General features: G+C 37.7%; 2 protein-coding genes across 6 annotated transcripts in view; one reads left to right on the forward strand and one right to left on the reverse strand.

Moving 5' to 3' along the window:
- The window catches only part of LOC138843046 (disintegrin and metalloproteinase domain-containing protein 32-like), a 498,529-nt gene that overhangs the window by 338,259 nt on the left and 136,576 nt on the right, over positions 1-23,694 (forward strand). The window lies entirely within an intron of this gene.
- Positions 1-23,694, reverse strand: part of LOC127485928 (disintegrin and metalloproteinase domain-containing protein 32) — a 156,204-nt gene that overhangs the window by 128,888 nt on the left and 3,622 nt on the right. The window contains exons 2-5 of the mRNA XM_070069491.1: positions 13,149-13,210; positions 3,111-3,186; positions 2,413-2,489; positions 778-955 (exon numbers count right to left, since the gene is read on the reverse strand). Of these exons, the coding sequence (XP_069925592.1) occupies positions 778-955; positions 2,413-2,489; positions 3,111-3,186; positions 13,149-13,210 (393 nt within the window). The remainder of the gene's footprint in view (positions 1-777; positions 956-2,412; positions 2,490-3,110; positions 3,187-13,148; positions 13,211-23,694) is intronic.

The raw sequence follows: 23,694 nt of genomic DNA on the forward strand, positions 1-23,694 counted from the left end.
GGAACTGGCATGGAGGATAAGACCTTTCCCTTTAGAATTCAGTCCAGAGAAACACAGTATGTCTGCTCACATGTTATCATCAGCTTTAACTATATATGTCATCAACAGCTGTAACTTTGTCTCAAGACCTCAACTGGAAATAAAGGAGACATATGCCCAGCTAAATTCTGAGGGTTTTTTTTTTTAATTGACAGAAGATGGACAGGACATGTACTAGGAACAACTAATATTGCCACATACTCTTGTATAATCTATGTAAATGTATGCCATTATTTCTTGGTATTCAGTTTTATCCCTTTACAATGCGTTGATGAGGACTATCACATGCTGTAATGCAGGCAGCATGTTGAACAATACACATGGCCATATCAGGCAACCCTGTTTATGATACTTTAATTATACTTATAATTTAGTTAATGCTGACTCTTTGGTCATGAATCAAGCTCTATAAATATTGGCTCTATTGAATAACTTCCAGTAATTTTGAGACAACAGCAAGAACTTGGAATTTTTTGTTTAAAAATTACTTAATTTTTAGAAAATGATAATGTTAACAAACAAAATAAGAACCAAAATAAAGCTGCTCATAAGCAGAAAGTGATAGATTGTTGCAAGGAGAAAAGGTTGATGTCTGGATTCAAGGAAATAGTTGGGTTGAGAAAAGATTAGATGTTCACAAGGAAACGACATTTCCTATAGCCATACAATAGCCTATTAATTTAAATAAACACAACCAATAACTGCTTTGAAAGTAGTAATAAGGTATACCCAACTCACTTTTTCACCTATATAAATGATGTAGTCCTTTGAGTGTTTTTCTATGATTTTAGTATCATTGTTGAAACTTGAAAATTCCTTATTTCTATTTCCTAATTTATATAGAAGATGCTGAAATTGAACTGTAGATTCCAGAGGCTCAATTCCATAAGAAACATTTTCAAATTGCAGTACTCCTCTGTAAAATTAAATAAAAAATTTTGTGTGCTTTTAATTGAATCAATATTATGAAATTCTGACAAAATAGAAAAGAAAAAATAATATATAGAATATTCTGAGTCCAGTATTTTGACCCAAACTCTTCTAGAGATGACTCCAAGTGAAAAAATATTTCCCCAATCCACAAAACCAACTTTCCACTTCACCTTTTCATAGTTATAAAAGCAGCAAAAATTACCAAATTGATTATTAGATTACAACAAATTATTTAGTCAATTGTCAGATGCACATTACAGTGATCAAGTAATTCCTATTTTCCAAGTCAATGACTTAACTAAAGCTATATTAAAAGGAATTCTTGATGAATTTCTTTGGTTTGCAATAATTTAAAATTTTGAGTAACAATGCATATAGCATGAAAAATCATATTAATAAAAATTAAATTTAGCAATAATTATTAAATGACAATTTTGTTAGATACATGGTCTTGATTAAAAGAAAGATTCCAATGAATAAACAATTCATATAATTTTCCTTTCCTGAATATGGATAACAATTCAAATCACTACTCCCAAAAAAACAAATTTCAGCTCCAAATTTCAGAGATCCAAGTAAAAAGCACTATAGAATACCAAGGTTCCTGTTCATACTACTGTGGAACTGTGGTCTTTCGACTTTTTACCTGTTGAATATTATGGTTAGTGGTGTATTAAGCCTGTGATTACAGAGTGGATTGAAATTATGTTTTTGCAAAAAATAAAAACAATAAAGGAAGGAAAGAGGAGGGTTGAGGGAGGGAGTGAAGGAGGGAGGCAAATATGGTTATCGTCTTAGAATTGTACCTATGAAATACATGAAATTTGTTCTCTTTATATCATTAAAATTTTTGTAAAAACTTAAACACGTTTCCTGAGCTATAAAATGAAGGTAGATAATTTCCTGACAGAATAGAAAAACTCTCAGAGCACTAAGAAGGAAACCCAACAATTTGTGGAGAATTCATGATGGTGGTACTAGAAAAAACATGAGCAATATAACTATTTGTTTTTATATAACCTGCCTCTTCACTTTGAAAATGGCTTCCTTGAAAAAGAAAACATTATATGTTTTTTCTGATATATCCAAACACTACTATATATCAAAAATACTCTTTGCTGAGATAAAATATCCTGAATTTAGCTTCTCTTACGGTTGTCAAGCCCCTCCAACTGCCATTTCTGTACTTAAGAAAAATAAACAAGCAAACGTGCAAGGAAAGTTGTGAATCTAACCTTTCAGGAAGTTAGAAATGTCTCTGGTCAGTGAGGAAACTGAGAAGAAATAATGAAAGTGGAAACATGTTAAGAGGAGGATGCTGTTGAAAAACCTCAGCATAAGAATCCTCCTTCAGGTTCACACTTAATATAAACAATAAATTTTCTATAGACAAATATAACTCTGCTTTTCTGTAATCCAGAATAGGAAAAAAAAAATAACCTGAGTCCAGAGCACGTGCTGAGTGTGACAATGGAATTTGGATATCCTTCAATATATCCTTGATAGTAACAGTGAGGCTAGGGAAGAAAGAAAGTGGTTACTTAGGAACTGACAAAACTTTCTAGTGATTTCCTGCTTCTATACTTGATTGAACTTTCTGAATATTTCTCACAAGCTACCTGGTTTACAACAGTATGAGCAAAGTGGCATTGAGAAGAAAAAAATCGCCACATTTTGGACACTTTCCACAACCCTAACTATTCTTTTGGATTATGATTTTGTTTTGTTTTGTTTTAAAGATTTTTTTATCTGTTTATTTCACAGGTAGAGTTAGTTACAGACAGTGAGAGAGGGAGACGGAAAGGTCTTCCTTCCATTGGTTCACTCCCCAAATGGCCACCACAGCCAGAGCTACGCCGATCCGAAGCCAGGAGCCAGGTGCTTGCTCCTGGTCTCCCATGTGGGCGCAGGGGCTCAAGCACTTGGGCCATCCTCCACTGCCCTCCCAGACCACAGCAGAAGGTGCTGGACTGGAAGAGGAGCAACTGGGACTAGAACCTGGCACCCAACCTAATCATTAATCCATAAATACCTTAAATATATCCCCCTGTGAATCTTGAGAGTTTATATACTAGAAAAGCATTTATTCATGATTTAAAATTTTTTTAAAGTTTATAAAAACATAACATAAATCTTACCTTAATATCTGTAGAATGAGTACTCACAGATTTTTGATTATACAAATAAACCATAAAATTATCTGCCAAAAAATATCTAATTGTAAGAAAGAGAATTTTACACATTATTTTTCCTGAAACATATAAATAGCAGCAATTAGTAAATTGATAACCTCAGGTCAACTCTGACCCATTCTATGTTTCTAAAAGGAGTTTCATTGGGACAAAGCCATATCCATTCATTTACACATTGACAATAACTGCCCTCATAGTACAGACTTAAGTCATTTTGACACAGGCCATATGGCTTTCAAAGCCTGAAATATTAACTCTCCAAACCTTTGAAGAAAATATTTTGGAACCCTTGAATAAAAGGAGGATCTTCTTTTGAAATATATTTGAATTTTATACAAAGAAACACACATTTACTGAAATAAAGTAATTTTCCTGATTTAATAGACTCTTTAAAGAAAATAAGTCTGAAACACAAGGACAAAAATACTTTAACTGCTTTAATGTTACTTTTTTATGAAAATAATTATGTGGTATTTTAAAATGTATAGATATGAACTGGATGAAGGATGGACAGTTTTCTCATCTTTCAATGTAAATCCTATAACTATGCAAATGTATTACTTTTATAATGATGTGAAAGAGTATTGTGTAAAACTCATTTTCATTTTAGCATGTGCATTGAAACTTCAAGACATTCCCTTCATCCTTAAACGTTTTCATGGCATTCAATTATAGGTTGTTTTACTCTTAACCCTTAACACTTTAACATTCACCCCCACCTCAACAGATTTACTTTTTTCACTTTTGTGGCTTCATTTATTTCCATATAAAGAGGTATCTTCGTAGTATACTTTGGTTTTTGACATCTTGTTAAAATTCAGCATGTATACCAAGAAATGCACATAAGGGTACAGATAAATGAGTTTTTATAATATTTATTTTAAAGATTTTTTTATTTATTTTGAAAGTCAGAGTTACAGAGCGAGAGGGAGAGACAATTTTTCCATCCAGTGGTTCACTCCCCAGATGGTTGTCAGTTGGTCCAAGGGCTGCGGGTAATCATTAATCCATAAATGCCTTAAATATAGCCCCTTAAATATATATACATTGGGTAGTGTGTAGACCTCCAGATAATCTTATTCCAAAATATGCTAATGAATACTATAGAAATTACAGTATCACATATTATGTACCGATTTTACTTTGATTACCAATGTTAATAATTCAACTAAAAGTAATTTTTCCACTAATTTTTCTTAAAATAAATTTGTAACTATTAGAAGCTTCAAATTTAAAACTAGTTACTAATTTCTCTTATAATAAGTATAAAAAACTTTTTACAAGAAAAATAGCTTATGTTAAGTTTAAAAAAGAATTATTTTATAACTTATATCTGCTTTTCAAGTCTTACTCATAATTTTCTCTGGGTGCAATTCCATTTTGGATGAGATTTTCAAACTTTAGTTTGTATTAAAGGTGAACTTGTTTGAGAGTTTGAACCAAATTGCTTTAGCCATTTCTGAGTTGTGTGAAGGTGAAGGTACATTTTTCATGTACCTAACTAAAACTGGCTCCGACCTTTCCTCCTGATGTAAGTCACAAATGACTAATGCTACACCTCCTGAAATTGACAAGATTATTATATTTCTCACTGAAATATCTAAATTAAAAAAATATTATTTTAGTATAGAAAAATTTCCCATTCATGAGTCTGAAAATTGCTAATAGATGACTGCAGTTTAAAAGTAGAGAAAATATAATAAAGGTCAATTCAGATTTCTGTCTAAATTAATTTTTTTTGACAGGCAGAGTGGACAGTGAGTGAGAGAGACAGAGAGAAAGGCCTTCCTTTGCCATTGGTTCACCCTCCAATGGCCGCCGCAGCCGGCACGCTGCAGCCTGAGCACTGCGTTGATCCGATGGCAGGAGCCAGGTACTTATCCTGGTCTCCCATGCGGGTGCAGGGCCCAAGGACTTGGGCCATCCTCCACTGCACTCCCTGGCCACAGCAGAGAGCTGGCCTGGAAGAGGGGCAACCGGGACAGAATCCAGCGCCCTGACCGGGACTAGAACCCGGTGTGCTGGTGCCGCAAGGCGGAGGATTAGGCTAGTGACCCGCGGCGCCGGCCTATAAATTAGATTTTAAAAGGATATAGGACAAATATTAAATTAGTGTAGCATTTAAGGGCAGAAATTTTAGGAAGTTAATGCACTTTAAAATGTAAAAGTAACTTAACCTGAGCCTTTAAACAATCTAACTAGAGGGAAAAAGAGCAAGCTATGCTCAGCACATCCTCCAGTGAGTTTTGAATACTTAAATATTGATCCCCTCTTATGCAGCAAATTGGGAAAGATATCTATTATGAAGTGGCATAAAATAAATGTAGTATTATATATCACATTAAAGATTATTTTTAAGTTTTTAATACATTTATTTATTCATTTTAAATTTTATTTAAGGAATACAAACTTCATGCATCTCATATATACAAATTTAGAAACACAGTGATTCTTTCCACCCTATCTCCTTCCTGCCCATACTCCCAATGCTTCTTCCTTTTCCCTCTCCCATCCCCATTCTTTTTAAAAAGATCTATTTTCAGTTAACTTTATACTCATAAGATTAACTCTGCACTAAGTAGAGAGCTCAACAAATAGTATGAAGAAAAAACAAAAACAAACAAACAAAACTCATTGTTCCTCAACAGTCAAGACAAGGCTATTCAAAATCATCACTCCACAAAGTGTCAATTTTACTCCTATAGATTACCTTTAAGGTACTCAGTTACCACAGATCAGAGGAAACATATGGTACTTGTCTTTTTGGTATTGCTTGCTAATACTACTTTAATTCTGTAAACAGAAAGCATTCAAATCTTATAATGGAAGCATAGTGTTTAGAATGTTAAAGGGGAAAATGCCTTTTTTCTAAACTTTACATTTGAATCTAAGCTGTGTCATATTGATAATTTTTCTTTTCTTTTTTTTTTTTTTTTTTTTTGACAGGCAGAGTGGACAGTGAGAGAGACAGAGAGAAAGGTCTTCCTTTGCCATTGGTTCACCCTCCAATGGCCGCCGCGGCCGGCGCGCTGGGGCCGGCGCGCTGCGGCCAGTGCACCGCGCTGATCCAATGGCAGGAGCCAGGTACTTATCCTGGTCTCCCATGAGGTGCAGGGCCCAAGCACTTGGGCCATCCTCCACTGCACTCCCTGGCCACAGCAGAGAGCTGGCCTGGAAGAGGGGCAACCGGGACAGAATCCCTGACCGGGACTAGAACCCAGTGTGCCAGCGCCGCAAGGCGGAGGATTAGCCTAGTGAGCCGCGGCGCCGGCTTCGTATTGATAATTTATACTCCAGCTTACTGAGATGAATTTGGATGTCTGTTCAATTCCTTTCAAGTTGGTACCAACTGGATAAACTTGTCCTTTATTTCCTTACTCAAAGTCAAGTGTGTTACATCACTCAGCTCCAGAGACTACTATGTGTGGGGCATTAGATGTAATAGAAATAAGAAACCCTCCAAGTGGTAGCAAGTTTTATAGTGTAGTTTAAAAAAATGTTGTAGAGGATTTATCTTGGGACAGTATGCAGACTGCATTTGAAAGGTAATAAATAAAGGTAATAAACAAAGTCAGGAAGAATAACCACAAAGCTGTTCAGTGGAAAGTGTCTGAGCTAGGTTTCACCAGGAATGGAGAGGAAGGGATGGAAACCAGAAAATTCTGCAGGACCCACTGTCTGATTCAGTTTAGAAAATAAGAGCAAGAATGGTATACACAAAGGCATTTGTAGTCAACTGGATACGAAAAACTGAAGAAAATATTATGACTATGGTTAATACTAGAGATGAACTTGAGCTTCAGAAAGGGAGTAGAAGATGTGGAAGATGTCAAATTACAGTTGACAGTTAAATTATGAAATTATTTTTTTATTTATTTGACAGGTAGAGTTATAGACAATGAGAGAGAGAAATACAGAGAGAAAGGTCTTCCTTCTGTTGGTTCACTCCCCAAATGGCCATGGCGGCTGGAGCTATGCCGATACGAAGCCAGGAACCAGGTGCTTCCTCCTGGTCTCCCATGCGGGTGCAGAGGCCCAAGCACTTGGGCCATCCTCCACTGCCCTTCCAGGCCACAGCAGAGAGCTGGATTGGAAGAGGAGCAACTGGGACTAGAACCGGGGGCCCATATAGGATGCCGGCGCTGCAGGCGGAGGATTAAACAACTGACCCACAGCGCTGGGCAAAATATGAAATTATAAACATATTCTTTGACATAATTTCTTACATGCCAATATTCCATTTAAAATTAGATCAAATGGGCTGGCGCCGCGGCTCAACAGGCTAATCCTCTGCCTTGCGGCGCCAGCACACCGGGTTCTAGTCCCGGTCAGAGTGCCGGATTCTGTCCCGGCTGCCCCTCTTCCAGGCCAGCTCTCTGCTGTGGCCAGGGAGTGCAGTGGAGGATGGCCCAAGTCCTTGGGCCCTGCACCCGCATGGGAGACCAGAAGAAGCACCTGGCTCCTGCCTTCAGATCAGCGCGGTGCGCAGGCCGCAGCGCGCCGGCCCCAGCGCGCCGGCCACAGCGGCCATTGGAGGGTGAACCAATGGCAAAGGAAGACCTTTCTCTCTGTCTCTCTCTCTCACTGTGCACTCCATCAAAAAAAAAAAATTAAAAATTAGATCAAATGCATTATTCTTTATTAGCACATAAGACCACATCTGTAACCTAGAGCATTTTTAGAAACATAGCAGATTCATTCTATTTAGTGTAACTGTTCTCACATCTTGCCATTTCCTATAAAATACCACAAATCACCCAATTTACTCCCTCTCTTCTCAGTGTCTTGCGTCTATTCCTTACACAATCATTGACAAGGGATGTTGTAATTTTTAAAGATTTATTTATTTATTTGAAAGAGTTATAGAGAGAGAGAAGGAAAGGCAGAGAGAGATAGGTATTCCATCCACTAGTTCACTCCCCAATTGGCTGCAACAGCTGAAGCTGTGCCAATCCAAAGTCAGGAGCCAGCAGCTTCTTCGGGGTCTCCCATGTGGGTGCAGGGGCTCAAGGACTTGGGCCATCTTCCACTGCTTATCTAGGCCATAGCAGAGAGCTGGATCAGAAGTGGAGCAGCCGGACTCAAACCAGCACCTGTATGGGATGCTGGCAACTGCAGGCAGCAGCTTTACCCGCTAGGCCATAGTGCCAGCCCTAGGGATGTTGTATTTTAACAAATTTTTCTGTATATCTATTGAGATAATGATATGGTTTTTATCCATCATTTTGTTGATGTCATGTATCAGTTTTATTGATTTGCGGATTTTGAACCATCCCTGCGTCCCTGGGATAAATCCCACTTGGGCAGGGTGGCTGATCTTTCTGGTGTGCTCTTAGATTCAGTTTACTAGTATTCTGTTGAGAATGTTTGCATCTATGTTCATCAGGGATATTTGCCTTTTTTGCTGTATCTTTCTCTGATTTGGGAAACAAGGTACTGCTGGCCTTATAATTAATTTGGAAGGATTCCCTCAATTTCAATTGTTTTGAATAGTTGAAGAATCAATATTAGTTATTCCTTACAATTCTGGTAATATTTAGCAGTGAAGACATCTGGTCCTGGGCTTTTCTTTGTTGGTAGACTATTATTGATTCAAGGTCAGTACACATCATTCTCCTCTTCCTGACAGTCCTGTATGAATGCATTATTGTGTTCCTTTAGGGGAATCATATTGTCTTTCTCGGTTTTGTTTCTTGTGTTTCTGTGTTGATCTTTATGCACCCAGGGAATCATTTGCTATTATTTCATCTGGAGGATAGATTTCTTTCTTTTTCTTTTTTTGACTGAAGGCTTTATTGTTGGGAATGTGCCATTATGGCTCAGTGGAGTGCCTGAGGCTTACACTGGAGTTCTGGGAGGATGTTCTGAGAGGGGCTAGGGAGAGCTGGCCACTGTTTACAGGGCAGGTAAAAAGTCCAGAGTAACAAGCAAGTTCTCTGTAATGGAACACTTCTAGTTACTCAGTAGGGGGAGGGGCTTTTGAAGCTGGCTAGTATGCTAAGCTGAACCAGCTGATTCACAGCCTACAGTGAGCTCATGGTTCCTGTTTGCCCCACTGACCCAGGCATGTGCATCATACAGAGCACTGAATCACTATGTACTGCATTCCCCCAAGATCTCTGCAATATCTGTACCCAGCATGCAGGTGAAGTAACACCTTGACAGTAGGGACTCCATTTTGGAGCACCTGAGATTCCATCTTTAGAAAGCACACCCTTTCCCCCGACTGTGAAACTCTGGTCTGAAACTATGATCTAAAACACTCGGATAATACCCATCCACTACATCACACCTGGCAACTTGCATCACACTTAGCAGAGCATAGAAACCCCCAGTATGATTGCTCAAGCTTGGAAGTAGACAGGCTGCACCTGGGTTAATGATAAAACTGTAACTTGTCTATGTCCTACATATGATTTAAGCCAATGCCTGGATTAATGTCAAGATTATAATTTGAATTGTTAAGATTGTAACTGGTATTGTTAAGATTATAATGTCTACTAGTTTCACATAGCTTTAAGTCAGCTTGACCCCTGTAACCATGTATTCCCCTCCCAGTTCTGTGGTTTTTACCTTTATAAACCCTGTTGCTTTGGGCTTCGGGGTCAAGAGTTCTTAAGGGCATGAGCCCACTCTCCACCGCCAGCAATAAAGGACCATCAGATTTTATCAGTGTGTGGTGCTCCTTTGTACTCACTCGGGTACAACACAGGGATCTCTTGAGTTTCTCAGTTAGACTAGGCAGGTGAATAGGTACCCAACCACAACCTGCCCCTCTCTCATCCTCATGGCCTATGCCCAGGACTCCCACAGTAGAGGATGCAGAATGTCTGTTCTCCACAACACAATGCATTATTCTTTTTTAGCACATAAGACCACATCTGTAACCTAGATCATTTTTAGAAGCATAGCAGATTCATTCTATTTAGCGTAACTGTTCTCAGATCTTGCCATTTCCTATGAAATGTCTGATCCTTCCCCAACACAAAATACCTGCTGCTCCCCAAGTCAGGACAGATTAGGCTGGAGCTCCACCTTAGCAAATGGAAGGAAGCAATATGGCGTCCCTCCATGGAGCAAAGTAGTTGCTCAGCCCCTGCCAGCTCCCCAAGCTAGACTCAAAGCCAGTGGAGACCCTGAAATTCTCTCACAGTCAAAGCCACCAGTGGCACGGTTCACGGCAGTCTACTCTCACCTTTCCCTGGAAGTTGGCGCTTCCCAACTGTGCACTAATCATGTATATGTAGGAGTCACCGGAGGCAGGCAGCTGGTGGTTGCATGTATGTCCTCTCCTTGCTTCTCTATAGAATCTCTTTTCTGTTCTATCCATTCCCCACTGAAAATTTGTCTCAAAGAAAAAGTTATTCCCCTGGGAACACGGTCCTGTCTTTATTTTTCTGATATCTTTCTGTGGTTGAAGTCAGTGTGGCTTCTCACTATTCAGCCATCTTGAACATCTGAAGTATACTTAGAATTCAAATAATGTCAAATCTCCAGTTTTGTTCTTTTTGGCTCAAGATCAATTTGGGAATTCAGGGCATTCAGGGCTCTTTTCTTTTTCTATGAAAAATGTCCTTGACATCTGATAAAGTTTGCATCAAATCTCTGGATCACTTTGGATAACAGGAGCATTTTAAAAATATTAATTCAAACATTCCATGAACATGATGTATCTTTTCAATTTATTTGTATCTTCATCAATTTCCTTCATCAATGTTTGATGGCTTTCATATTTCACCTACTGGGTTAAATATATTCCTAATTGGGGTGGGGGTTTAGGCTAGAAGTTAAGAAGCCTGTATTCCATATCAGGAACTTGGCTTTGATACCCAGCTCCAGCTCCTGACTTCAACATCCTATTAATGCAGGCATCAGAGATTCATCAAGCAATTGGTTTCCTGCTGCCATGTGGGAGACCTGGATTCAGTTCTTGGCTCCTGGCTCTGACCTGACTCACTCTCTGCCACTGCAGGTATTTGTGGAATAAGCCATCAGATGGTAGGGCTCTCTTTCACTCTCTCTTCCTCCTTCTTTCCCTTCCTCCATACATTCATCTCTCTCAAGTAAATTTTAAGATTTTATCCCTACATATTTTATTTTTATATATTGTAAATTGGATTATTTTCTTGACTTTTTTTCAGATTTTTTTTATTGTATAGAAACATTGCTGATTTTTTGTACGCTGATTTTGCATCCGACAACTTACTTTATTTTAGTTCTAACAGTTCTAACAGTTTAGTTCTAACAGTTTAGTTCTAACAGTTTTTAATTGGGTCGTTGGGGCTATGTACAGATAAGATCATATCATTTGCAAACAGGAACATTGTCCTTTATTATTTCTCATTTTAGATGCCTTTTATTTCTTTCTCTTGCCTGATTTATATGGCTAGGATTTACCATACTATATTGATCAGAATTGGTGAAAGCAAGCATCCATGTCTTGTTCCCAATCCTAGATAGAAAGTTTTTAACCTTTCATTGTTAAATATATTAGCTATAGACTTGTAATATCCAGACTTTATCAGGATTAGGTACATCTCTTCTATTCCAAATTTATTCAGAATTTTATCATTAACTATCTCTCTCTATCTCTCCTTCTCTCTCTGTAATTCTGTCAAATAAATCATAACAATCTTTAAAAATCAATTAAAGCAACTACCAACTGAACATTACCGTGGTATGTCCCAAGGTATTCATATACAGTTTTATTCAAAAGTGATACCCTGTTTCCTCTGATTGAGGTCTGTTATGTTTGGCTACATTCCTGTCAACACTACATCCAATCTGGTAACAAATCTTTTTTTTTTTTTCTACCTCTTTAGTATCTCTTAGAAAAAATATCTACTTCTACACCATCATAGTTCTGCTTCTCATTATTTCTCTTATAAGTTATTTGAAATAGTTTCCTAATGGCCATTGGGCTATCATCTAGGTTATACACTATATACACATGTCCTATCAATATTTCAAACTTTGTTTTATCTCTTAACACTGTTAATTGTCCTAATACAATGTACAATTGCAATGTGAGTCCTCCCATTTACTCTCTTAAACTCTTCAAAAGTTTGGAGTTGTCATTTACTATGTTCTCCATGCCTTTAATCTAAAAGAGTATTTAACTCATTATTTGTAAGAGTTATTTGGCATCTAACACAGTGAATCACTTTGTTTACCCTTTTCATTTCTCTTTAAAAACTTTCCCTGCAACCAAAAAACTTCATGTTTTTTTTTTCTCTCTTAAAAAATATGTTCCTGGCCATCTATGTGGATTTAAAAACTCAATGTATTTATCTAAGCCACCTCTTTCTTCTTTCTCTGCCCAGCGCTTTTTTTTAACACATGCTATTTCCACTTTCTCATGAATGACCTCTAACACCATGCAACTGACTTCCACTTCCAAAATTTAACTGACTTTCTCCTCTTGAATGGCACAAATTACTTCCAAGTCAGATTTTCAAGACTAAGTTTCTGTCAAGAACTAAACCTCACAGAAATTATTTCAAGTATTTTCTCTATTTTCTGAAGGGTAGCATATAAACTAGTATTATTTCCCACAAACTAATAGCCATCCCTATAACAGCACAAAATCTAATTACTATGTTAAAGCTCTTATTCTACATTCTCATGGTGATCCCACTTCATTGATGAAACTGTAAGTGATAGAATAAGTCACAGATTTACTCATTGTAATATTGCCCCCCCCCATTATACAGATCTTGCTGGTTCTGCCAACTTAATGTCATACAGCTGAGTCTTCAGGAGGTGAGTATTATTTTTTATGTTCCTAACCTCCATTCACAAAACACTATTTGAGGCATTAGGCTAAAATTTTAATTAAGTCACAGTAGAGTGACTGGTCATCTACGGTAACTAAATTGTTGGTAACAACTATACTTATCATTTTTTCATGCTCCTTATTGTTATGAGTAAACAGCTTCATAAAAAAATAAAATAAAATCTGAAGCCAAAGAATAAAAACATTACCTTTGCTTAAGGTGCACAGTATACAGTTTCTCATCAATTGGAATACTATAGGATATATGTTCCTAGAGAAACCAGAACAAACTCAAAGTGAAAACAAATTTTAAAAAGAAGCAAATCAACAATTTTATATTAATCCCTTCAAATAATGCTTTAAAAGTCTTAACATGTCTCAGACTACTTGTGATTTTAAAATCTGCAATAAAATATTTTAAAACATTAATATTTGTTTATTATATGATCAATTCTTACTATTTTCACAAAATAATCACAATCTGAGACTTTACATAGAATTACAAATCTACATGTAACTAATATGTAAACTTATGAAAGAAGAGACTATGTGCAAATGCCTATTTTGGTGGCATCATTAGAGTAATAAGGCATTCTACATCAATGAAACTTATTTTATCAGGCAGAAAATTATTCTATGATTTTCTTCAAAATTCTCCTACGATTTACTGCATAATTCCTTTATTTTTCAAGAGAAGATCGCTAACTAAAATTTCATATTGTCTCTGACTCTATCATTACTATTTTCCAGTTAGAACAAGGATGGCAATAGATTGGAATATGTGTAGGTGAGTGAACCTAAGAGATGAGAGTCTATCCAGCAAAAGAAAACATGTGAAAATCATCAATGAAAAGAAAAACCAGTTAAAGTGTATGAAAACTAAAGGAACACAAAGAACACAGAAAAATACAAGCATTCTAGGGTATGTGAAAATACAAAGAAACCAAGATTCTGCATACATCAAAGAAGAATAAGAAAGATTGTTTCAAGGTATACTAAATGGTCAAAGATGAAACAAGAAAGTTAAAATCATTTATGATAAGTCAAGTTGATATCATGAAACTACTGATATGATGTTAACAAGAAGAGCAATTTATCTCTACAGCAAACTTCACCAAAACACATAACCTCAGTTTAATCATGAGAAAACACCAGGCAAACCCAAATTGTGGTACATTCTACAAAATACCTCACCAGAACTCTTCAAAACTATCCAGATCTTGAAAAACAAGGAAAGCTCAATAAACAGAGCAAAGGAAATGAATAAGGTATGCACTTTAATCTCCTATATTGGATTCAGGAACAGCAAATTGCATAGCAGTGTAAAACCTGGTGAAATCCAAATAAAGTCATTTACTTAATTATAAATTATCATTGTTAATTTTTTAGTTTATATATATATCCATATAGTTTTATAACACCTAACATTATAGGAAACTGAACACTATGTATTATCTTTTTAAGTTTTCTGTAAATCTAAAATTGTTCCCAATTTTAAAGATTTGAGAGACAGAGAGAGAGGCAGGCAAGAGATAAACTGAGGAAAGAAGGAAAATAGTAGAAGGCAGAAATACTAAAAACCCGGATACTGAAGTGGTAGAATATATTAGTTTTAAAATATGCATTATTGAAAAAACAGTTCCTTAGTGAGTGTACTCTGAATGTGAGAACTGAACAAAGATGTTGGAGAATCATTGTCTTCTGGTAATGTAGAATGGTGTGCAAATAGTTCCCTTGTATAGTTCCTGGTTGAACAGTTTCTCAAAACCTCAGTATTTATTAAGGTATTAGTGTACTTCTTTTAACTATATTTTCACTGTGGGAGCTAACATAAAATGCCTTTTATTTGCAGACAATATAGAGAAATTTAGCTAGATTCTTAAAGAGTAAAGATGGGTTTGGTTATAATTGTTAGTAAAATGGTGCCATTTTATCTGTGGCATCATCTATGCCCTGGGCGCTGTATTAGGCTCTGGCTCCTGTCACCATTGCTACAAACCAGGTGACCAGAGAGCCCAACCACAGGTGTCAGCTCCACCTCCACCCTAATGAGATTTGCTACTCCTGTTTCCCTATATACCCTGTTACCCTAACAGGTAACAGGACCTGCTACCCACACGCGTGTCCTCCTGATTCCTCTCTCTTACTCTCTCACCCTCTCCCCACCCCACACCCGGCCCATCAGGCTTCCCCCACCTGTCAATAAACCTTCACTTAACTCTGGTGTCTGGTGTGTTTTGTGGTGGCCTTACAATAATCATAAGGTAATTTACTGAACAATAATAAATTTGAAATTTAATTTCTAGTAACAGGAAAATTATCTAATTTTAATTATAAAAATTTCACCCAGGATTTCTCAAAAATGATTAGCAGAAAATTATTTGCAAGTGTTGGAATAACATCCACAGATTCAGAAGACATTGTTTCTGGTTGCCTACTCCTTTATGCCCAAAATTACCTACCTTCTCAAAACATATTTTAGTAAAGGTCTAGAACTCCTGTAGACCAATAAGCATTTGGGAATTTGGAAGAAGGAGATTTATCTGAATTTACACAAAGCTACATTGATCATTATCTTTCTGTTTCATTGAAACAATGAACTTAAACAGCAACTTATGTACCCAGAAGCAGGGACTGAAATAAAGACAGGTGCATTATGAAGAGCACTCTCAGGAGAAACCTATAAAGGAGTGAGAGAAGGAAGATGGGGAGACAGATGAAGATAAATCTGCTGATTTGACTTCAGATCAGTTCTATCCTCGGGCTGATCCCCTAAGGAAGCTCTGGAATATAAATGTGCTTCAGAACCTTTCCCAGCTGAAGAAAAGGGAGATCAGCTTTTCACCCCTTTATCAATTAGTGTTTGCCAAAGGAATATCCTGGAGGATGGAGCCTGCAAGTAACTCCCAGGAAAATCCAAGGGAGTTAATTCAATAAGCCGAAGGCAATTTGCCAGAGAAGATCGCTAATTCTTACAGCAGTAATCCCCAAAAGCAAGGGAATAGACAAAACACTCTGATTTTACAAATGAATTCTGTTCAGGGACTAGGGTTGGGGACATACCTGCTACAACTTTGCCACGGCAGATAGATCTGGATGCCTTCACTGACATTTATCATCCCCTACTGTCATCTATTCTAGATTGTCCTCACCCTCAGCCATTATTTCTTCTGTTCCCAAGGGCTTTCTTGATCTGATGATCTACAGCTTCAACCCAAAGATTTCTAAGACCCTTACCCATGTCTGTTTTTTCCTATTTATAGTTAAAACTAGACATGTAAATTTCAACTAAAGTGCCAGGAATCACTTGAGTGCCTTATACTTATCTCTGTGCCCCAATAATTCAGCAATAATCCTACATCCTGATTATGATTACAGCAAATAAATTCTCTTGTTAATGTGGTAAATGGAAATTTCTTTCCTGCCTTATTGTTGTTCTACTGCCACAAAGCATCAAAATTACCCGTAAGGCAATGATAACTTTATTTACTAGGATGTTTACTGTTTACCCTGGTAGAACATTCTCGCTGCATTCCAGAGCCTTCAAACTCTCAGATATAAGATTCTAGGTAAAAGGGACTGGTGCTGGGACATAGCAGGGTAAGCCACCACCTGTGGTGCCAGCATCCCATATGGGTACCAGTTCAAATCCTGGCTGCTCCACTTCTGATCCAGATCCCTGATAATGCACCTGAGAAAGCAGCAGAACATGGCCCAAGTGCTTGGGACCCTGTACCCACATGGGAGACCGGGATGAAGCTCCTGGATCCTGGCTTCAGCCTGGCCCAGCACTGGCTGTTATGGCCATTTGGGGAGTGAACCAACAGATGGAAGATCTCTCTCTCCTCTCTCTCTCTCTCTCTCTCTCTCTCTGCTTCTGCCTCTCCCTCTCTGTAACTCCACCTCTCAAATAATTAAACAAAACTTTAAATAAATAAATATTCTAGGTAATGGGATCAAATACTTCCAATTTGTTCACTCAAAGTGATAAAAAGTAGAGGAATTTCTACTTCCACTTTGTAGTTTTGGATAATAGTCATTTTTTTTTTACTATAAACTACATTCGAAGTATAATACCTCATCTTTGCAATTGTTACCTCCCAGTTTGAGTTTACACCTTTAAGAGGCTAACCCACTATACTATTAGGCTTTCTGCTTCTGAATGGCACCACATGTGATAGGGAAAGATGGAACCCATGATTATGCTTCCAACACTATACTTTATTTGCCATAAATTATGTCTATTATTTGACCTATTGTCCATAAATCACACCCTGGTGAAACCTTGGTTGGCAGTACTGGTCAATCCAGAGCAGAGAGTGATGCTGGCTAAGTTATGTTGTCCATATTCAGAAATATGTATCAAGAATAGAGGTAGGCATTTGATGTAGTGTGAGACACTGCTTGGGACACCTGCATCCCTATGCTGTTGCAGGCGTTCAGGTAATTAATCAGCAGATAGTATACCAATATCTCTCCCTTTCAGTCTCCCTCCTTCCCTTTAAAATAAGCAGAAAGAACACATTTTTAATTAAAGTAAGCACAAATCTACATTCCTTCTGGGACAGAAAAAGTCTAATGTAATCAACATTATAATAAGTAGATGATTGATCTTCTCAAGTAATGGTACCATATCTGAGTCTTGGAATTAAGTCTCGATTGCTAATAGGTCAGACATTCAGAAGCAGTGAAAAACAGCCCACGCTGTTAGAACTGTGCATCACCTCATTCTTTACCACCATGATCATTTCATTCACAAGTTATGGGGGAAACCAGAGAGAGGCTGACTTTTATTTGATGACTGCACCATTCTATCTACTTGTTTCTTTCATGACTCTTCCTATTTAACTCACTCAGGTATATATCAGAAAGAAACACAAGGTGTCCACAATTTATACCCATTATCATTGTGAAATTTGCATGCCCTCCTTAATCTAATCAAATATTGCTCCTGCTAGGACCTGAGAAAATAGTCAAACTACTCACTATATCCTATGCATCCATGTATACTTTAGTCTTGGGCTACGTCTTTCTGAATACAAAGCAGAGTACCAATTATACTACTTAAACTTCTCACTCTGGGAGGATTTGCTCTAACCACTGTCTTTAAAATCCAATTCAGAATTGAACTATAGTGTAGCAAGAACCCACCTTTATTTGGAATCAATGCACCAAAATAAGCAAAAAAAATTGATTTCTCACAGTTCTAGAAGTGGAGAAATATAGTTTATTGGAAAAGTGAACCACACCAATAAAAGGGTACCATGGGATCAAAATGCACACCAAAAATGTCAAATACAGGTGAATAAAAAGAAAGGATAAATAAATCCCCTTTATAATGGAGTTATAAGCAAGACAAGATCATGGCAAAGTACATTTTAAATCACCAAACTCCTTCTAAAATCAGAGCAAACTGTAATGTTTTTAAATTAATATCTAGAATCATCAGCCAGATATCACCACAAACCAAAGATAATGCTGCAGGTGGTAGGGTTTGTGGGGAAAGATGAATTAAATCAAAGATATCAGTAGAACCACAGCAGAAAACCTATGAACACTATGAGAGAAAGAAAAGGGAAGATCTAGGATTCCTAAGAATGCTGGTACACAGAAATTGCTGGCAGTCCCAGAAGACTGAAGCCAAACCTGAATGGAAAGCCTCAATATTCACAATTGCCTATAAAACTATGACATGTCTCCACATGCCCAGTTTTCAGGAAAAGTCATTTATTAAAAAAGGCCCCCTGAGCAGGAGCCCACTAGAAATAAATTCAGGATACGCTAAGCACTCTAAGGTCTTAGAAATACCCAACAAAATCTTCCTTCCAGAAGGTTAGAAATTATGCTTAGAGTAGAATACAGGAATACAATGGTTCAGGTGGATACTCAGAGAACTCATATTAATGATATATAATTTTTTAAAAACTAGGGACTTCAAATGTGAAGCTAGAAAAGATATCCTGGTCCAGTCCCACCAAAGAAACATAAATATCATTTAAAAAAAAAAGAGGAACCCATATAAGTTAATTACAATTGCAACCCATACAAAGATATACAAGAGAAGAAAAAAAATGCATAGAACAGTTTACAAATTACACCAGAAAGGAACACACTAGAAAAATATGACCACATATTAGGTGAAAATTATCACTTAGTAACACTACAGAAGCTACAAAATAATAGAAAGAAACAGGAATACAAATGTTCATAAGTGAGATGACTAAGCACTAGAAAATGTGAAAAAGCTCAGGGGAAAATTTACATTAAAATTATTTCAGGGCCGGCGCTGTGGCATGGTGGGTGAGACCTCCACCTGCAGTGCCAGCATCCATTTTGGGCACCTGTTTGACTCTTGGCTGCTCTTCTTCCTGTCAAGTTCTCTGTTATGGCCTGAGAAAGCAGTGGAAGACGGCCCAAGCCCTTGGGCCCCTGCACCCGCATGGGAGACCTAGAAGAAGCTCCTGGCTCCTCGCTTTGGATCAGCACAGCTCTAGCCGTTGTGGCCAATTGGGGAGTGAATCAGTGGATGGAAGACCTCTCTCTCTCTGCCTCTCCTTTTCTCTCTGTGTAACTCTGACTTTCAAATAAATAAATAAATCTTTAAAAAATTTATTTCAGGGCCAGCAATTTGGCATAGCGAGTTAAGCTAACATCTGCATCACATATGGGCACCAAGTTGAGTCCTGGCTGTTCCACTTCTAATCCAGCCCCACTAATGCTCCTGGGCAAGCAGCAGAGGATGGCCCAAGTGTTTGGGACCCTGCAGCCATGTGGGAGACCTAGAAGAATCTCCTTGCACCTGGCTTTGAAATGGTCTAGCCCCAGACACTACAACCATTTCACAGTGAACCAGCAGATGAGAGATAGTCATTCTTTTTATTTTATTTTATTTTATTTTATTTTATGAACATAAATTTCCAAAGTACAGCTTATGGATTACAATAGCTTCCCCCCACATAACTTCCCTCCCACCCACAACACTCCCCTCTCCCACTCCCTCTCCCCTTCCATTCAGATCAAGATTAATTTTCAATTATCTTCATATACAGAAGATCAATTTAGCATATATTAAGTAAAGATTTCAACAGTTTGCACCCACACAGAAACACAAAGTGTAAAATACTATTTGAGTACTAGTTATAGCATTAATTAAACACCTAAGAGTAATTGTGTATTAATTACAGAGTTCAACCAATAGTTTTAAGTAGAACATAAAAAATACTAAAAGGGTAAAGTATTAAGTTCTTTTTTTTCTTTTTTTTGTTGGTTATATAGTTATTATTTAATAAATGTGAATTTACAAAGTGCAACTTTTGTATTGTTGTGGCTACCCCCCCAACCTCCCTCCTTCCCGTGGCCCTCCCCTCTCCCACTCCCTCTCCCATCCCACCCTTCATCGAGTTTCATTTTCAATTACCTTCATATACTGAAGATCAACTTAGTATACACTAAGCAAGGATTTCAACAGGCTGCACTCACACAACCGCACAAGGTATAGGGTATTGTTCGACTAGTAGTGTTGTTTTTAAGTTTCATAGTAAAACACATTAAGGACAGAGATCCTACATGGGGAGCATGTACCCAGTGACTCCCGTTGTGGATTTAACAATTGGCACTCTTATTTATGACGTCAGCAATCACCCGAGACTCTTGCTGTGAGCTGTCTAGGCTATGTAAGCCCCTTGAGTTCACCAACTCTGAACTTGTTTAGTCAAGGCTGTATCACAGTGGAGGTTCCTTCCTCCAATCAGAGAAAGGCGCCTCTCTCCTTGATGGCCTGTTCCTTCTGCTGGGGTCTTGTTCACCAGGATCTTTCATTTAGATTGTTTTTTGCCACCGTGTCATGGCTTTCCATGCCTGTGAGACTCTCATGGACCTTTTAGCCAGATCTGAATGTCCCAAGGGTTGATTCTGAGGCAGGAGTGCTGTTTTGGGCATTTGCCATTCTATGAGTCTGCTGTGTGTCCTGTTTCCCCCGCAGGATCATTCTCTCCCTTTTAATTCTATCCTTCATTATTTGCTTACACTGGTCGTATTTGTGAAATCTCATCGACACATACCCTTTTTGATCGGCTGTGTATTTATACTTATCACTTTACCAAGTGAGCTGGCATTGGTATCTGCCTCCTTGGTAAGACTGAGTTGAAATCCCCTGGCACATTTCTAGTTCCACCATTGGAGGTAAGTCCGAGTGAGCATGTGCCAACCTATATATCTCCTCCCTCTCTTATTCCCACTCCTATGTTTAACAGAGATCACTTTACTGTTAATTTTAAATGCCTAAGAATGATTGTGCATTGATTACAGAGTTCAACCAGTGGTCTTATGTAGAACAAACAGAGCAACAACAACAACAAAAATACTAACAGGGATAAAATAGTAAGTTGTTCCTCAACAGTCTAGACAAGGGCTGATCATGTCATTGTCTCTCATAGTGTCCATTTCACTTCAATGGGTATCATTTTAGATGCTCGTTTAGTTGCCATCAATCAGGGAGAACATATGATATTTGTCCCTTTTGGACTGGCTTATTTCACTCAGCATGATGTTTTCCAGCTTCCTCCATTTTGTTGTAAATGCCCAGATTTCATTGTTTTTTTTACTGCTGTGTAGTGTTCCATAGAGTACATAGCCCATAGTTTCTTTATCCAGTCATCCGTTGATGGACATTTAGGTTGATTCCATGTCTTAGCTATTGTGAATTGAGCTGCAACAAATATTGAGGTGCAAATGGCTCTTTTTTTCTCCCCTTTAATTCCATTTGGGTAAATTCCAAGGAGTGGGATGGCTGGGTCCTGTGGTAGTGCTATATTCAGGTTTCTGAGGACTCTCCAAACTGTATTCCATAGTGGTTTACCAGTTTGCATTCCCACCAACAGTGGATTAGTGTCCCTTTTTCCCCACATCCTTGCCTCATTGTGGTTTTGATCTGCATTTCCCTGATGGCTAGGGATCCTGAGCATTTTTTCATGTGTCTGTTGGCCATTTGGATTTCCTCTTTTGAAAAATGTCTGTTAAGGTCCGTGGCCCATTTTTCATTGGGTTGTTTGTTTTGATTTTGTGGTGTTTTTTGATCATTTTATAGATTCTAATTGTTAATCCTTTATCTGTTGTGTAATTTGCGAATAACGTCTCCCATTCTGTTGGTTGCATCTTCACTTTCCTGACTGTTTCCTTTGCTGTAAAGAAACTCTTCAATTTGAGGTAATCCCATTTGTTTATTTTATCTTTGATTACCCGTGCCTCTGGGGTCTTCTCCAGGAATTCTTTGCCTGTTCCAATATCTTGAAAGGTTTCCCCTATGCTCTCAATTAGTTTCATGGTGTCGTGGTGCATCTCTAATTCTTTGATCCATGTTGAGTGGATTTTTGTATAAGGTGTAAGGTAGGGGTCTTGCTTCATACTGCGACATGTGGACATCCAGTTTTCCCAGCACCATTTGTTGAAGAGGCTGTCCTTGTTCCAGGGGTTGGTTTTAGGTCCTTTGTTGAATATGAGTTGGTTATAGATGTTTGGATTGATCTCCGGTGTTTCTATTCTGTTCCATGGGTCTATCCATCTGTTTTTTGTACCAGTACCAGGCTGTTTTGATTATAACTGCCCTGTAGTATGTCTTGAAGTCTGGAATTGTGATGCCTCTGGCCTTGTTTTTATTGTAAAGGATTGCTTTAGCTATTCTCGGTCTCCTGTTTCTCCATATGAATTTCAGCATCGTTTTTTCTAGGTCTTTGAAGAATGACTTTGGCATTTTGATTGGTATTGCATTGAACTCGTAGATTGCTTTTGGGAGAATGGACATTTTGATGATATTGATTCTTCCAATCAATGAGCATGGCAGGTTTTTTCCATTTTTTTGTGTCGTCTTCTATTTCTTTCTTTAGTTTTTGTAATTTTCATCATAGAGGTCTTTGACATCCTTGGTTAAATTTATTCCAAGGTACTTTATCGTTTTTGTGGCTATCATGAATGGGATTGATCTTAGAAGTTCTTCCTCAGCCCTGGCATTGTCTGTGTATACAAAGGCTGTTGATTTCTGAGCATTGACTTTGTATCCTGCTACTTTACCAAACTCTTCTATGAGTTCCAATAGTCTCTTATAGGAGTTTATCGGGTCCCCTATATATATAGTATCATGTCATCTGCAAATAGGGATAGTTTAACTTCCTCCTTTCCCATTTGTATCCCTTTAATTTCTTTTTCTTGCCTGATGGCCCTGGATAACACTTCTAGGACTATATTGAATAGCAATGGTGAGAGTGGGCATCCCTGTCTGGTGCCAGTTTTCAATGGAAATGCCTCCAACTTTTCCCCATTAAATATGATGCTGGCCATTGGTTTATCATAGACTGCCTTAATTGTGTTGAGGAATGTTCCTTCTAACCCCAATTTGCTTAGGGTTTTCATCATGAAAGGGTGTTGTATTTTGTCAAATGCTTTCTCTGCATCTATTGAGATAATCATATGATGTTTGTTTCTCAATTTATTAATGTGATGTATTACATTGATTGAATTTTGAATATTGAACCATACCTGCATACCAGGGATAAATCCCACTTAGTCTGGGTGAAAAATGATCTTTCTGATGTGCAGTTGGATTCGGTTTGCCAGAATTTTGTTGAGTATTTTTACATCTATGTTCATCAGGGAGATAGGTCTGTAGTTTTCTTTCTCTGTTGTGTCTTTTCTGGGCTTAGGAATTAAGGTGATATTGGCTTCGTAGAAAGAATTTGGGAGGATTCCCTCCCTTCCAATTGT

Source organism: Oryctolagus cuniculus, chromosome 2 (genome assembly GCF_964237555.1).
Source record: "Oryctolagus cuniculus chromosome 2, mOryCun1.1, whole genome shotgun sequence".
Taxonomy (NCBI): Eukaryota; Metazoa; Chordata; class Mammalia; order Lagomorpha; family Leporidae; genus Oryctolagus; species Oryctolagus cuniculus.